This window comes from Monodelphis domestica, chromosome 1, assembly GCF_027887165.1.
Source record: "Monodelphis domestica isolate mMonDom1 chromosome 1, mMonDom1.pri, whole genome shotgun sequence".
Lineage (NCBI taxonomy): Eukaryota > Metazoa > Chordata > Mammalia > Didelphimorphia > Didelphidae > Monodelphis > Monodelphis domestica.
This window is the reverse complement of record NC_077227.1, coordinates 572,068,796-572,085,661: the sequence shown is the minus strand read 5'-3', so window position 1 is coordinate 572,085,661 and position 16,866 is coordinate 572,068,796. Positions and strand designations below refer to the sequence as shown.

Here is a 16,866-nt window from a genome sequence, read left to right as displayed (position 1 = left end):
AGAAACTGAGACAGCATCATGTTGTAGAAAAGCAATTTGAAGTCAGATGATCTAGGTTCAAATTCTGCCTCTCACTCTCTGTGTGATCTTAAACAAGTCACTGAACTTCTCTGCACCTTTGTATCATTGTTCAAAACCCATTTCCACATTATTCATATTTGTAGTAGAGTGATCCTTTTACATCAAAACCCCAATCACATCCCCATCGAAGTACATGATGGATCATACATTTTTCTTCTGCGTTTCTGCTCCCACAGTTCTTTCTCTGGATGTGGATAGAGTTCTTTCTCTTAAATTCCTCTGGATTGTCCTGGATCATTGCATTGCTGGTGGAGAATTTTTGCACTCTAAATCTAACATTCTTCCCATTCCAAAGCTATGGCTTTCAATGAAACTAAGAATGGGCTAAGGGACACCAAAAAGGGATGAGATACCATCACAAATGACTGTGATTGCCTCATAAACAACTGCAATGAGCACCATGTCTTCCTCAAACTAATGGTTTTCCATTTGGGGGAGGGGTTCTTGGCAGCAAATCTAAATGGTGTGCCATTTTCATCTCCAGCTCATTTTACAGATAAGGAAACTGAGGTCAATAGGGTGTCCAGGATCACACAGCTAAGCTAGTAAGTATCTGAGACTAAATTTAAACTCATGAAGATGAGTCTTACTGACTCCAGGCCTGGAACTCTATCCACTATCCCTGGAGGTTATTTATTTGTCTTTCTGGTCTATTTCTCCAGTTCTTCAGTTGCATATATACATACATACATACATATATATATATATATATATTTTTTTTTTATAATCATCCATAGCTCTCTATTGGCCACATCGAGTGAAATTCAAATTCTCTGTGACATTCAAGGCTCCCCACAAGCTAGACCCACCCTAATTTATCTCACATTATTCCCTTCCATTTATCAGCCAAATTGGACGTGTGCTCATGTGGCTAGGCTTTTACTTATCCTTTTTTCTAGTCCTGGAATAGCCTTCCTTTTTCTTTTTACCCATTGAAATTCTCCTCATTCTTTAAAACCAAGCCACTCAAATGTCACAAAACCTCTGATGTCCTGAGGGATAATAATAACCTCCTCCATCCAAACTTCATGGAGCTTTTTTGTGGACACCTCTTTAATGCCCTTATCATACATACAATATAATCACAGAAATAATATGATTTGGGCTGGTATCCTTTTCTTATTACACTGGAGGTACTCTGAGGTTGAAGGTACTGCATATGCTGTACACAGTAGGTACTTAATGCTTGCTGACTGACTAAAAGCCACCAAACACTTTCAGCTCTTATCTAAGTAATGCCAAAATAAATCAGGGTCAACTTGGTTAAAAAAAACTGAATTCAACCATCCTTCCCCAGCCTCACCCCTTTTTCTCTCCCATCCAAGAGAGAAGATGGTTGCTTTCTTTGCCAACTGGAACCTCCAACAGAGTGTATCCCGGGGCATTTGTGCTCACCTGTCTCTGAGCGGCAACAGGTTGTTCCTCCCTTCAAGAGGTCACTGGGCTTCTCATGCTGACAGATGAAGCCCCGGCACCACTCGCAAGGCCTCCTTATCCGACAGCAGCTGGAACACGAGGGGAACAAGAAGAGAACTTGACCACCGACGTAAGCCATTGCCTGTAGCCCCACACCACAGCTGAGCTTCCCATGGAAAGGGGGTGTCTGGATGTTATCTCCCTCCCAACAAGGGCTGAGGGCACAGGGATACTATGAGATGCTACATTAATGTCTGTAGCATTTCAGGGCCAGTGAGCAATGGGAAGAGGACAGAGAAGCAGATTGCAGTTCAATATAAGGAAAAGACCCAAAGGGTGATGGGAGGACTTCAAGCATAGGCAGGATGATGATCCCTGTCAGGGATCGTGAAGAGAGTATTTTTAGGCAGGTTTAAGTTGGACCAGAATGATCCCTGAATTTTATCCTAACCCTAAGATTTGGGGACACTTCTGTTCCCCCAAATTGTGCCAGTTTTCTAGGAGTATAAGAATCACTTTCTCATTTCTAGAGCTATTTACAGAATCCTTTGAACTCTTCCCCAGTCTTGGCCTTTTCTTTTTTTTACCCAGAGGGCTGCATACCTAGCTGCCTCCCAGACAAGAGAACTGTGTTCATGGATGAATGTTCCTAAAGGCCTTTGGATGAAGTTGAAAGACCCTGTTTCAACAGAGCAAAACTATTAAGAAAGAGTTATTAAGGCTGAGACTCAACAGCCATCCTAATCCATGCCATACCTCTTGAAGATCTGGGGAAGGTGAAGTAAAGAGCTATCCATTTCTTTAAAGTTAAGAAAGGAATTTGGATAGAATGACATAAGTCATGGGAAAAGCTTGGTGGAGGTGGGGGCTGGAGGTGGAGGGAGGGAATGACTCACAGCTTTGTAAACTGGACTCCTAGGACCCAAACTATCAGGTCACCGAAAGCTTAACATATTTGTGGGTGTGTGTCATCACCATAGTATTGCAAGGTCAACCTACTGCTTCTGTACATTTAAACTGGTTTATTCTTTGGATACAATATGTATAAATGAATGAATGGTTTCCCTGGGATCAGATGGGAAAAAGGTACTTATTAATCTGTGAAGTTCTGGAGTACAAAGTCCTGGGCTTGAAAAATCAGCCAATTGTTACAGAATCTAGAGGTAGGAGGGACTGGAATTCACTCTGTCCTCAGATTCTTAACCTTTTCCATGTCACAGATTCTACTCTGGTAGTGTGGTGAAGTTTATGGACCCCCTTTCTCAGAATTATAATTTGAAGGAAATCTATTATATTGAAATAGCTATCCATTTTTTTTAAAACCGAGTTTACAAATCTCAGATTAACTTCAGCTAGGCAAGCCTCTCATTTAACCATTGAGGAAGCTGTGGTCCAGAGAAGGGAAACAAATGACATGCCTTGTCACATTGGTACCTAGGAGAGTCTGGATTCAAATCTAGTTTCTTTGTTTGCTCACAGAATGGCCTGACTAAATGATGTTGGAAAGGGTTTTTCATTCATCGAGTATCAGATTATTTATTTCAATGCTCTCGTTTTACAGATCAGAAAACTGAGTTCCAGAGAAGGAATGAGAATCATACAAAGTACTAGTGGGCTTGTGGTAGAAGCAAGACCATGGTGCCTTCCTCTCCTTTCAGTCCTGTGCTCTTTCCATTACAATACACCAGATTCTACTGATGATGTGTGAACAGGACTTACAGAGGTAGCTGAGGGAAAGGAAGAAGGGATGAAGTGCTCAGTGGGAAAAGGAAATGGATTCTAAAGCTAACTATAGCTAAAAATAAGAACAATTAAGATGATCAGATATATCAGGCCCACTTTATCTAAAAGGAGGATCAGACTTCATTGAAAATTGGCAGAGAAGGTTTCTATGATCTATAGAGAAGATTCCTATGGAAGAAAAAGTATCTACAGCAAAGAGAAAAGACCAGTCTTATGAATGTGATATAGGGTATATGGTCTATTCTCTCAATCCATATTTTCTATTTATCTTTAAAGGCCCAGCTCAAATCTTATATCCTTTATGAAGTCTTCCTTGGAGATTCTACCCCCTATTGCTTTCCCCCTGGATATCTGCAGTCTGAACTACATAGATAATGCTGTGGTTTTTAATCTCATATGTGTCTTTCTCTTTTTAGGATGTTTCCCCACCCAGGATAATTTATTCAGTTAATTTATGCCTTCCTTGGTTGCTGCATGTATTTACCTTTTTAATATTTCTGTTGTTTTATGTATTTGAAAAGCAAATTATTTGCTCCCATCTGGCTTTCTTTGTAGGAATGCTTCAAATGTCTCCCTTTTATTGATCATTCATTTTTTCATTGATGATTAGGTTTAGGTTTTCAAGTTATATCACTTTGGGTTGCATCTTGAGTGCCTTTGCTCTTCGGAACACATTATTTCATCCCTACTGTAGATTCTAGTGAGTACAGAATAGTCTCATGTTGTCCAAATTTTCTTTCCTATGCATTTTAAAGTATTTCTCCAAGTTACTTGCAAAATTTATTTGTAACTGAACTGTCAAATGTAATGACAACTGTCTTCTAGTTTGCACAATAGGATTCTTTTCTGGAGGCAATCTGAGTATTCTTTCAATTGGCACTTTGTTGTCTGTGTTCATAAATTCTGGGGATTTTTCATGTATTATTTCTTGCATATTAGTGTCTAGCTTTTATGACCTGTCATGCTTTTCTGAGAGACCTTTAAATTATCTCTACAATACATGTTTTTTCTTATATATAGTGATCATGTTTTCTTTTATTATTATTATTCCTTTCTCTTCTTCCAGGTGGCCCTTTATTTTTGTGTATATGTATATCCAATCAGTTGTTCTCTTTTTGGTGAGATACTATCAATTATTTCTACTGTGAAGACCATAAATTATGCTGTAATGATTCTTATTTCTCTCTTGAACCATTCCTAAACACCCTGCTGTGGTTCCATACTCTTTCAGGAATCCATTAATCTTCTGAGTAATCAGGTATTGATTCATTTTCCTTTGTTTTACAATATTTATTCAGAGATGTTTGAACTCATTTGGGTGATCTGGAGGTCATTTGTTTATTTAGATTTTAACTGAGTTATCTTACACCTAAGATCTCTGATAATTTCAGTCATTTCCTGACCTTATATTCCCTTATCATTAACTTTCTGATTACCTTCTTTCCCTTGGCCATTTCTCTAGTGACTGAACTTAACTGTCTTCCCCCAGTTGGTAATTCATGTTTCACCAGGCTCTCTTTCTGCCTCAAGTGACTTCTGGAAGGACAGAACTGGCCTCAGCTAGATGCCAATCCCCTTTTCTTTAGGCATGGAGGAGCCCTGCACACATGATGCTGCCTTTCTCCAGGTCCCTTTGTTCCAGAGTGCTCTTACTGAGGAGTGATGAGCAGTGGCAAGGACATTGCTGCCCCAAGCAGAGGAAGCTTCTGATTTCCTATACCTCCACCTCCTCTGAACATGGCAGTGGAAAGGGACAAATTGAATTCTATCACTTGTTGGCTCAGAATGGTGCAGTGGGAGTAGGGCCAGGGAGGGGGCAGAGTGTGTGCTATTAGAGACTGTAGAGACAACAGCAACAGCAAAGAACCTACTGAGTGGATCCCAGACCACAAGTCTATGTTGTCCTGACAAAGTATGGAAACCAGTGGAAGAGGAGGGTCCTGAATGAATTAGGAATTAGCTTTCTCTGCCATTTATTCATTTGGCTGTCATCTGAGTTAGACCATAGAGATGGCCATGCCTCTTGTGCATAACTGTTACTTTGGAGAGGTTTGAGAAATCATGAGGATCAGAAAAAATGACTAATCTTCCACCTTGTGGTTCCTGAAACCCAGAAGTCCTGGAATATTCCTTTGAAAAGAGGTAGCCTTGTACAGTAGAAAGAGCCTTAGCCTTGAAGTTTAGAAGAGCTACTTGAGTTTCAACTCATGTTCCCCAGTTGCCTCTATGGCATGACTTTAGGCATGGTACTTAACTTCCTTAGGCTCCATTTTCTCATTTTTAAACTGATGGGATGGAATAGCATGATCCTTAAGATCCCTTTTGGCTCTAAAAACATACACTTTGATGACCTGAAAAAATGAATAGAATATCTAAAGTATTTTAAGGAGTAACTTAATCTGAGGATGGATATGATTGGATAAGAAGGAATCAAGAGAACTTCTAGCTCCATTACTTATCAGTTGTGTGATCTTTAGAAAAATGTTTCTGAGCTTAAGTTTTGTTATTTATAAAACATATGGGACATACTAGGAAATCTGTAAAGTCTAACCAACTCTAAATCCTATGATTATACATCATAGTCCATCTTGAAATACAATTATAAAAAATGTCCACAGATCTCAGGGTAAGAACCTTTGATCTAAGTTGATACTTACTGTATTAGGACACAGACCCCAATGAGGACAACCAAGGCTACTATGGAAACTACCACCAAGGCAGTGATGGTCTGTTTCTTCTGACTTGCTGCCACCACTGCAAGGAGGTCTGCATGTTCACACCGTGCCCCAATATACCCAGAATGGCAGCTGTGGAGAAAGGGGAAGTTAGTGATGTTCTCTCTTTGTTGGTACCTTACTTCTGCTCATACTTCTTGAGTGGCAATGGAAGGGAAGGGCTAAAGACAAAAAGAGAAATGCAGCAGAGCAGAAAAAGCACTGAATGGGACAGACAGAGGAACAAAATTCCAATCCTGACTCTGTTCTTTATGACCTGTGTGACCCTGGGCAATCCACTATCCTACAGAGACAGTTTATCTGTCAGTTAAGAAGGGTGAAAGGGATTGATTAGGCCATCCTCAAGGGCTTATCTAGGTCAAAATCCTGTAAGTTTATGAAACGAGTCCAGGTTTGAAAGTGACCTTCCCAGTTCTGTTACTTACTGCTATATCATCTAAAATTGAGACCTTATTTCTAAATTTATGCAAAGGACTATCATACACATCTTCTTCACAGAGTGACTGGAATAATTAATTAGGAACAACTTATGATCTGATGATTCTAGGATGAAAAGGGCTCCTCAAGGATTATTGCTGCTCCTTGGTGGAGCTTTGGAAAAAAAGGCTATGATGTTGAGGATGAAAACCCAAGAGGACCAGGTATTTTTTTAATGAAGAATTTATGAGGAATATGAATTAAAATAATTACATTAATGCAATACTTTCAACAACTATTCTAAACCATGAGGGTTTAAGAGACTATACTGTGTACAGGAAATAGTACTGGATCTGGAGTCACTCAGGAAGATCTAGATTTGAATTTTACCTAAGGTACTTAACCAGATGTGTGACCTTGGGCAAATCACACTTCAATTTTGTGAGGTCTTAATTTTTTTCTTCTGTAAAATGAGGAAGTCTGAACTCAGTGACTTCTAAGCTCCCTTCCAGTTCTAAAAATCTATCATCCTATGCTCTCTGATCATGCCCACACTGATTGTTTGTTATATGCTTTGGGCATGGACTTGGAAGTATGGTAAAGTGGAAAAAGCATAGGATTTAGAGTTGGAACACTTGGGTTCAAATCCTGGCTTTTGTTCTTCACTCCCTGTGTGACTCTGAGCAAGTCACCTTTACTGAGCCTGGGTTTCCTCACCTGTAAAAGGAGGAGGTTGGACTAGATAGCCTTTAGGGCCAATCTCATTTTCAAATTTATGATCTTTGAATTTCTGAACCAAGAAAATTGTAAAACTCTCTTGTAAAATAAGGGAGTTGGGCTAGTCTGTAATTCCATCCCCACTTCTGATGCTTCTAGATTTTAAAATTCCTTTGCAGTGATAATTTAAGTAGCAGAAGCAACAGTAGCCAGTTTCTTAGGTATGAAAGTCTCCCGACCTACTCTGACAGCATGAAAACCAGATCTGTGCCAGGTGCCAGACAAAAACTAAGTGACCGTAAGGAAGTCTCCAACCCTTACCTAGGGCTGGGTTTTCTCCCTTTTTTGTAGAGGAAGCTTTCCTTGTTAGGAGGAAGACACTACTGAAATACACACTTTCTGATGTACACAAACAAAAATCTCATGCCGTGGACATTTTTATCCAGACAATTTTAATTTCTGTCCAGAAGTTCCTTAATGAACACGTGTATATATAGAAACACATGTAAATTCGTAAACACACAAGGATAGACTTTCAAATCTATTAATATCATATTGCACTGGGCTCCTTTAAAATTCTGTGAAACCATAATCTGGATAATAAAGTGAACACATTTATGACATTCCAACTATTCAGGCCATTGTAGAATTCACACTCTTCCCTTCAATGTTTTTCCTTATTAAATTCAGGATAAAAATATTATTTGACTTTATTTTCCTTCTTTATGGTAATAAAATGACAGTTACTTGTTAGTTATGAATTCTATACATAAAGATAACTCCTTTACTTTCCCATTTTAGATTTAAAAACTCTTGAGGAAATAGGTAAGAGGATGAAGTGCCAATGAATGAAATCTTTAAGCAAGGAAGAATTTTGATTCAGCCTCTAGCTTGGAAAAAACAAGATTTCCAAGTATCCCACAAAAGCCCTTGGGTCATTTATATATTTGGGAAACCAATTTTCCTATGGAAAGAGATGAATGAAAGAAATCCAGAGAGCTGTGAAATATGTAGAACATAGGGGAAACTGGTAAGATCCAAACTTTTAACATCATGGTCATTATAGAAGGGGAACTGTTTCATGAATAGGCAAAACAGCTCATACTTATTTGGGGCTAAATTTCAAAACTCAGAAAATGCTTCAGATCTCAAGATCTAAGCTTTGAGCTCTTTTTTTATAGACAATAAATCACTGAGACCCAGAGAGGGGGAGAGGTAGTGGGAGAGGTAGTGGGAGAGTATGACATATTCAGATCTGAGTTTTAGGAAGATCATTTTGGCAGCTGAGTGGAGAATGTTTTAGAGTGGTGGGGCAGGGGAAGACACTATATATTTATTAAGCATTTACTTCCAGTTAGGTGACCCCATGGATAGAGTGCTGGCCTGGAGTCCAGAAGATCTGAGTTCACATTTGGCCTCTAATCCTTATTAGCTGTGTGACCCAGGACAACTCTCTTAACCCTGTTTGCCTCAGTTTCCTCATTTGTAAAATGATCTGGAGAATGAAATGGCAAACTACTCCGATATCTTTGCCAAGAATGCCCCAAATAGGGTCAAGAAGAGTCAGATTGAAAATGACTGCAGAACAATTAAATTACAAAATCAGGATTCAAGCCCAATCTCTTTTGACTCAAAATTCAGTGTACTTTCCATTTCATCATAGGCCTCCAGCTATGTGGGACAAAGTCTCAGCTTCCCTTACCGGTTTGTTTACTCATTTGTAAAAATGGGACTCACCTGATTTCCATCAGAGGAAGGTTAATGAGAATTAACTGATCCACATAGAGAACCTAGTGTAACTGGATGAAAGGCAAAGCATTGAAGCATTCCAGCCAGGTGTATGCTTTCCCCCAGGTCTCTCCTCCCCTTATATCCCCACCTTCTTCCTTCTTTTTTCCCCTCTGCTGTTGGTGATTAAACTCTAAGACCACAAGGATGCTTTGGTGTGTCTCCAGGAGCAAACATTGTGGCTGGGTGTATTTCCATTTAAAAAAAGAAGAATTAAAATGTCTATGAAGTAAGCAGGGCCCCTCCAGGCTCCCAGGCAAACTGCCAACACAGGCTGCTTAGTGGGGGAAGTTTGGCTCCTGGTCAGAAAACCCAGTTGGAGGTTCTCAGTTTTCTAAGTGCTCCATCTGATGAGCAGGGCCAAGCTGGTGTATCAAGGACCCAGTGGCCCAATCCCTCATCAACAAAGAGGTTGTTGTTGGGTCAGAGAAAGATCACCATATCATGGGATTTTTGAGTTGGAAGGGACCTTAGAAATCTAGCTATGGGTGGGTTTTCCATCAAATTTGATCTTGCTTCTAAAATTTCTGTTCTCCCCATTGTCTCAAGTGTTCTGAGATTCAGAGACTCATTGGATGCCAGGACTGGAAGGGATCTTGAACATGAAGCTGATGTGACAGTCAGGAAACATTTATTAGGTACCTACTATATATGCAGGCCCTCTGTGGTAAGTGCTGGGGACACAAAAAGAGAAAAAAGACAGTCCCCTGGCTTCAAGAACCTCAAAAGCTAATGGGGGAGACACAAACAAATATGTACAAACAAATCACATGTAAGATAAATGGGCAATCATTAACAGAGAGAAGGTACAAGAATCAAGAGGGCTTGGGAAAGGTATCCTATAGAAAATAGGCATCTAGTTGGGACTTAAAAGAAGCCAGGGAGGTCAGTACATTGAATAGAGGAAGAACATTCCAAGCATGGGGGACAGCTAGAAAAAATGTCCAGTGCATAGAGATGGAGCATCTTACTGGGGGAATAACAAGGAGGCATGGCCACTGCATCAGAGTACCTGGGTGGAGAGTGACATATAAGAAGACTGAAAAGGTAAGGAAGGCTGGATTATCAAGGACTTTGAATACCAAACAGAGGATTTTGCATTTGATCGTGGAGGCAACAAGGATCCACTTGGAATATATCAAGCAGGCAGCATGGTCAGACTTACATTTTAGGAAAGTTACTTTCATGGTTGAATAGATTGATGGATTGGAGTGGGGAGAGACTGGAAGTATGCAGGCTCTCCAGCAGGCTACTGCAATGGTAAGGTGATGAGGGACTGTACTAGAGTGGTGGCAGTGTCAGAGGAGAGAAGGGGGCAACAGACAAGGGATGTTGCAAAGGTGACATCAACAGGTTTTGGCAACAGATTGGATAAGGAGCAGGGGGGGTCGAGGTGAGAGGTGGTGAGAAGTCTAGGGTGACTCTGAGCCTTAGGAAATGGGAGGACCATGTTTCCTTTGTATTAAGTGAACATTAGGAGTGGGGAAAAGTTTAGGGAGAAAGATGTGTTTGGTTTGGGCCATACTGAGTTTAAGATGTCTATTGGACATCCAGTTGGATCTATCTGAGATGTGATTGGAGACGCAAGAATGGAGGTCAGTAGAGAGATTGGGGCAGGATGGGTAGATCCCCATCATCATAGAATTGATGGCATCATAGAGATGGTAATAGAGTCCATGGGAGCTGATTTCCAAGTGAAATAGGACACAAAGAGAAGAGATTTGGTGGGAAGGGATACTTAAAGTTAAAGCTTGTCAAAGGCTACCACTGGTCTTGGAGTCAGATGTCCTGTATTCTCATTTATAAAATGGGCATATATGATATGTCTACTACCATAAAGAGTTGTTGTACATAAAGTACTTTGTAACTGTAAAATGTTACATTGAACTATGGACCATCATCCTTGTTCCAATAGGCTATTAGAACTCGACAGACTCCTGTACCTAGATAAATCTTAAAGATGGCTAATTACCATCAGGGAGTCCAGGTTCACAGAAAGTCTCTAAGGGGTATTAGTATAGAGTACAGGATACATTTTGCAACTTGGTCTGTTAAAAAGGTTTGCCCCTTCTCTCATGTTTCCCTCATTCCCAATTCAAAAAGCGATCTCTTTGTTCCCTATTATCAGTCCAAAACTTTGTCAACCTGACTGATAACCTGCCCTTTGAAGTTCATGGCTTTAGGTTATACTCCCTTCTCTGACCTTTGTTACTTTTCCATAGTAACTTTAATCTCTAATATAATATTATTCTCTACCACATTAACTAGCTAATATTTATTAAGAATCAAAGAAGGGCAAGGTCCAATGAAAAGGGCTAAGATTTCATTAAAAAAAAAGATTCTTATCTTCTGTCTTAGAATAGTTCTAAGACAGAAGAGGAGTAAGGGCTAAGCAACTGGGGTTAAGTGACTTGTCCAGGGGAACACAACTAGGCACTTTTTAGGGCCAGATTTCAACCCAAGTCCTTCTTGACTCTAGGTCTGACACTCTTCCACTGTGTTACCTACCTACCTCCCCCAATGAAAAAAAATTTTTTCTTAAAACATTCTGCCCTCAAAAGGGGTTTATATTCCCTAGCATGTACATAAATAAGCAAAATTAATGAATAAAGAAAGAGCATAGTCATGACTGAGGGATCAAAAAAGGGTTCTTCAAAAAGGTAGGACCAGAATTAAGCCTGGAAAGAAGTTAGGAGATCTAGGAGGCTAAAGTGAAAAGGAAGTATAGTCTAGGACGATGTTGGTGAAGGTGAGGCGCACATGCCCTGGTGTGCTGGAGGGAGTTGCTCCCCTTCCCCTCTCCACTACACCTGAGGACAATTTTAATATACCCTGCCCCTCTGCCCAGCAGACCAAAGCGAGTACTTCCTCCCTACCCTGTCTGGTCAAGCAGGGGCACACAGGCAGCTTGAAGGTACAGTTTAGGTATGTAATCTCTAAAAGGTTCACCAATGTTGGTCTAGGACATGGGGGTCCAGGCAAAGTCAAGGAGATGGGAGATGGAAAATGAGGCAACAATATATGAAAAAGAATATAGCAGTGTGAAAAAAATGTATAAAAGACAGGACTGTTTCCACAGAGTTGAAAGGGACTTCTGAGGTTGCCTTCCAACCCTTAGGCAAAATATGAATTCCTTTTATAACAATCCTTGGGAATTGGAGTCAAATTTAAATGTTGGGCTGAGAAGTTTGTGTTTTACCATAGTCAGTTAAGAGCCACTAAAGATTTTTTAGTATGGGGGGGGGTATGTGCTTTGAGATGATTTTGGCAGATGTGTGGACCATGGCTTAGAAAGGAGAGAGAAAGAAAGTAAGGAAAACAATTAGGAGGCTTACTGCAACAGTTTGGGCTAGAGGTGATAAAGGCTTGGACTAGGCTGTTGGCTGTGTGAGTAGAGAAAGGGAAAGATGGGAAAAACACTGTGGGAGCAAAATAGGTAAGATTACAATGCTTGGATGGGAGGGATGAGGGAGAGGGAAGAATTAAAGATGAATGACTATGCTGTAGGTGCCTGGAAGGATGATTAGGAATTCTGGCACCTGGGACAAATTCAGTTCTTAGAGGATGGGGTAGGTGGCTGCTACAAGGGACCACTCCCATGTTTGGCTGAAGTAGAATGGTAGTTATGGCTATGGAGCCAGGAGGTCATGATGTTTGAAATGAGCCAGAGTTGGGGTGGAGAAGATTGAGGGACTGAACTTTTTTTTTTAAACCCTTACCTTCTATCTTAAAATCAATTCTACGTATTTGTTCTCAGACAGAAAAATGGTAAGGGCTAGGCAATGGGGGCTAAATGACTTGCCCAGGGTCACACTGCTAGGAAATATCTGAGGCTAGATTTGATGAACTTATTTATTGGAGCTTTGGATGATAGTGACAAAGATCTGGACAATAAAGAGTGACTCTTTAGAGTGGTGGTTGCTGAGGGTCTGAAAGAGGTTAGAATCAAAAAATAATTCTCCAATTCTTTGTAGACCTGGGTCAGGCAGTGTAAGAGAGGAGAAGCTAACTTTGGAGAGGATACCATATGCCGTATTCAGTAAAAACCTGTTTCAGGGAGCACTGGATAGTGAAAAAAATGTGAGAGGAAAAGATTTAGGCTGAAGGAGAGTTTCTTAACAATTTAGGAGGGTGAGGGGCAGCTAGGTGGCTCAGTGAATAGAGAGCCAGGTCAAGGTTCAAATTTGACCTCAGATACTTCCCAACTGTGTGACCCTGGGCAAATCACTTAATCCCCATTGCCTAGCCCTTACCATTCTTCGGCCTTGGAACCAATACACAGTACTGATTCTAAGAGAGATGGCAAGGGTTTAAAAATGAAAAAGTTTAGGAGGGTAGCAGGCTAAATAGTGGAATGGGAAAATAGAGGAACTGAAGAAAGTTAAGGCTGAATTTCTTATTGGGTCTGGGCATAGGCAGTGTTGGGGCAGGTCCCTAGGCAAGGAAGGACAGATAGTCTTAAGTGGGGGGGAAAGGATCCTGAGAGGAGAACATGATGGTTAAGGCTTATGGGAGCCTGGAGGGTGACATTTCAGGGTTAGCCATTCTTCTGCTTAAGGGAAGGGAAAAAAGGCGTCCTTCTGGATGTTGGCTTCTAGTGAAAGGCATTCCCCCCCACCCCCCACCTCAGTCCCTCACAAGTTTAAATGATAAGCAGGATTAGGAGTTGCTGATTATATTCTAATTTATACAGTTAGGATCAGTGTATTTTATTCCCTTCTCTCAGCTAAAGCACCTTGAGGTCTGGGACTGCTTGGTTTCACCTGTTTATCCTGAAGGTCTAACTTAGGTCCTACACATAGTAGTTACTTAACAAATATTTATTAGAAGTGAAACAAATATGTGTTTCTTTGTTTCTATTTTTGGCTACCTCAATTATTCACTGGACTTGGACCATCAGAAACCACCCAAAAGAAAAGGTCCCTTTCTAACATCTCCCCAGGTGATCTGGTGACTCTGCAAAGAGATTTCTATGCAACTAAAAAGTAAAACAAAACAAAGCAGCCCAACCATCCCTACTCAGAAACACTTTTCTAAGTTTCACAAAAATGAAATGAGGTAAGGGGGTAGGAGTGTTTTTCTTGGCTTTTTGGTAACTTGGTCTCATACTTTTTGATGGGAGGCAGATTCTGGGACACTCAATTACCTAAAAATATTTTCAACAGGTGTGAAATTTCAACCGCTGTCACCGGTCCCCAAGATTCAACTTTTGGTTACCATTTTCCCCTCCAAAGGTTTCTGCAGGTTTTATACAGGTAGCTTTGGGGTGCAAATAGCCTAGGGAGCTTGGGTGTGTCCTTAGGCTAGAAATATTTCATACTAATTCCTCACTTGGTGAGGTCATTGCCCTTAGGGCAAATAGTACTGACATGTGACCATTTCTAGCTTTGTGTTTTCTTTACTTCGGTTATTATTGTCCTGGAATATATCGTTTTGAAATCAGTTTTCTAATATGGATAGAAGCTAGCAGGGAGACATGTAGAGGGGGGTGGGCATGGAGGGCTAACATTAGATATAAATTGTCAACAGGAGGAATTGCTATCATTGGATATTTTGTTGAGAATTATCTGTGTATTTCCAAGTCAATTTTAGCTCCCCCCCCCTTGGACTTTATGGTGTAAAAAGCCATTTTGGCTTTCTCCTGAAATCTAACCCCCAATTAGAGCATTGTACCTGTGGGAAATTTGAGTCTGAAGAACACTTGCATAAAGCTCACATTTCTAGGACCATAATCCTGGAAGAATCCAAAAGAGTGGTGTGTTTGTGCATCTTACTCTCTATGGCTATGATTGGCTGCTTAAGGCTTGTTTCAGAGTTCCCTCACTCAGATATACAAATATTTATAAGAGCTCCTATCTTGTCTCCCCAAATTACCACAGTGGACCCCCCACCCCCAAGTCTGGCTTGTATAAAACTTAATTATGGTCTATCATCAGTGTGGTTTCAGCATCTATCTATCTATCTATCTATCTATCTATCTATCTATCTATCTATCTATCTATCTATCTATCTATCTTTCACTTCTCATTTTAGTGGGGCAGCTTATATCCTCAGGTGCTCAGAGATTCTCACCCACAACTTCCTCCTCTGGAAGGAAAGAATGCCACTGGTCTCTGGTACAGACATTCTCCAAGCAAAGGAAGAATGTCCATTGTCTATCTCATCATTTTATTGTGAAGCTTTCTCACACAGGAGAATGAAAGGCTTCCAGGTCAGATTGTGGGTGTCTGCATGTATAGATGTTCTTCACAGTCATCAGGGCCCCTGGACACAATTCGTCTAGTTCCCTGGACATCAGTTGATGAGTGACATAACTGGTATGTTAGTAATAATAAGCAATAAGAATGGCTCTTTTAAAAATGTATGTAAAATCTTTCATCTGAAGATGTCAGAGAGCCTTGCAAACTTCTTGAGCCTTGAATCATTGTTTTAAAAAACCCTTATATTCCATCTAAGAATCAATATTGTGTATTGGTTCCATGGCAGGAATGGTAAGGGCTAGGCAATGGGGGTTAAGTGACTTGCCCAGAGTCACACAGCTAGGAAGGGTCTGAGGCCAGATTTGAACCCAGGACCTCCTGTCTCTAGGCCTGGCTCTCAATCCACTGAGCTACCCAGCTACCCAGCTTCCCCCCAGGTGATGCATTTTTTAAAAGCAACAATAGGCAGCAAGATAGGTTGGTGGATCAAGGGCCAGACCTAGAGATAGCAGGTCCTGGGTGAAAATCTGGCCTCAGACACTTTCTAGCTGTGTGACCCTACGCAAGTCACTTAATCCCTATTGCCCAGCCCTTACTGCTCTTCTGCCTCAGAACCAATACAGTATTGATTCTAAGACAGAAAATGAGGGTTTAAAAATAAAAGCAAAAACAATTAGCTATCTAATAAAAAATGGAGGGTTGTAATCTAAACTGTCAAGATGTACATTGCATGTGGCCCACACCATTCCTGAGTATGGCCTGAACCAGATAAAAGTGTATTTGGGGAATGTTTAATGAATTGAACAAAATCCACCAAAACATAGATAACATTAGAGCTTAAAACTAAATCAATATGTGACCCATAGGGATACGTGGAATCCAACATCACTGAGCTAAATCATTACAAGGAAGGAGAGAAAGAAAAAAGATAAAGGAAGAAAAGAAGAGGGGGAGAAGGGAGAAAAGATGGAGAGGGAAAAGGAAGAAGAGTGAGAGAAAAAGAAAGAAGAGAGGAAAAAAGGAAGAGGGACAGAAGAGAGGGAGAAAGAAAGGAGAGGGGACAGGGGAAAAGTAAGAAGAAAAGAGAGGAGAGATGTGTTGTTATCTTTACATGTACATACATGATTTTCCCAATTGGACAGTAAGCTCCTATGGGGAACAATCCATACCCCCATCCTTCCTGATATTCCCTACTGCACCCAGTACACTGTTTGGAGAAATCATTTGATTGACTGATCCTCTGGCTGTTGAGCTTTTGTGGGCAATGAGCCATCAGGTCAAGTATTTCTTACTGATGGATGGGACCACATCTGCATATGGGAGTTCAGAGGTCCATAGACCAGAAGATACTTACACACATGCTGGCTTGTCTTCCTGCACCAAAAACCTACAGGTTCCATGAAAGCAGAATTGACTGTGGGAATCTGGACATTCATTAAAATGGGAAACCACGGCAGCTGCCATAGGGGGACCTGCTGGGACAAGAGAAGGAATGGAGTGAGACACTGGGTGGAATGTGCCATGAACATTCGGTAAACACTTATTAAGTGTTTGTGCAGAACACTGTTGGCAGTAGATGGCTATGTCATCGCATTGCTCACAAAGGAAAGACTGTGGACAAATGTTACTTGATGGTAAATTTTGAGGAGAGAACACTAAACTTGTCTGAAATCCCTAATGAAACATAGGTTATTTGATCCATGTGTGAGACATTCTGATGTAATGGAAAGTACACTGGACTTACAAGACAACTGGGTTTGAATCCCAAT

At 40.7% G+C, this 16,866-nt stretch overlaps 1 protein-coding gene across 2 annotated transcripts in view; it reads right to left on the bottom strand.

Annotated features, from left to right (window-relative positions):
* TGFA (transforming growth factor alpha) overlaps positions 1-16,866 on the bottom strand; it is a 134,804-nt gene that overhangs the window by 5,602 nt on the left and 112,336 nt on the right. The window contains exons 3-5 of one of the 2 annotated variants that reach the window (XM_007476289.3): positions 16,452-16,569; positions 5,898-6,047; positions 1,477-1,586 (exon numbers count right to left, since the gene is read on the bottom strand). In XM_007476289.3, coding sequence (XP_007476351.1) covers positions 1,477-1,586; positions 5,898-6,047; positions 16,452-16,569 — 378 coding nt within the window. Of the gene's footprint in view, positions 1-1,476; positions 1,587-5,897; positions 6,048-16,451; positions 16,573-16,866 lie in introns of both variants that reach the window. The other variant, XM_007476288.3, reaches the window with a different exon arrangement.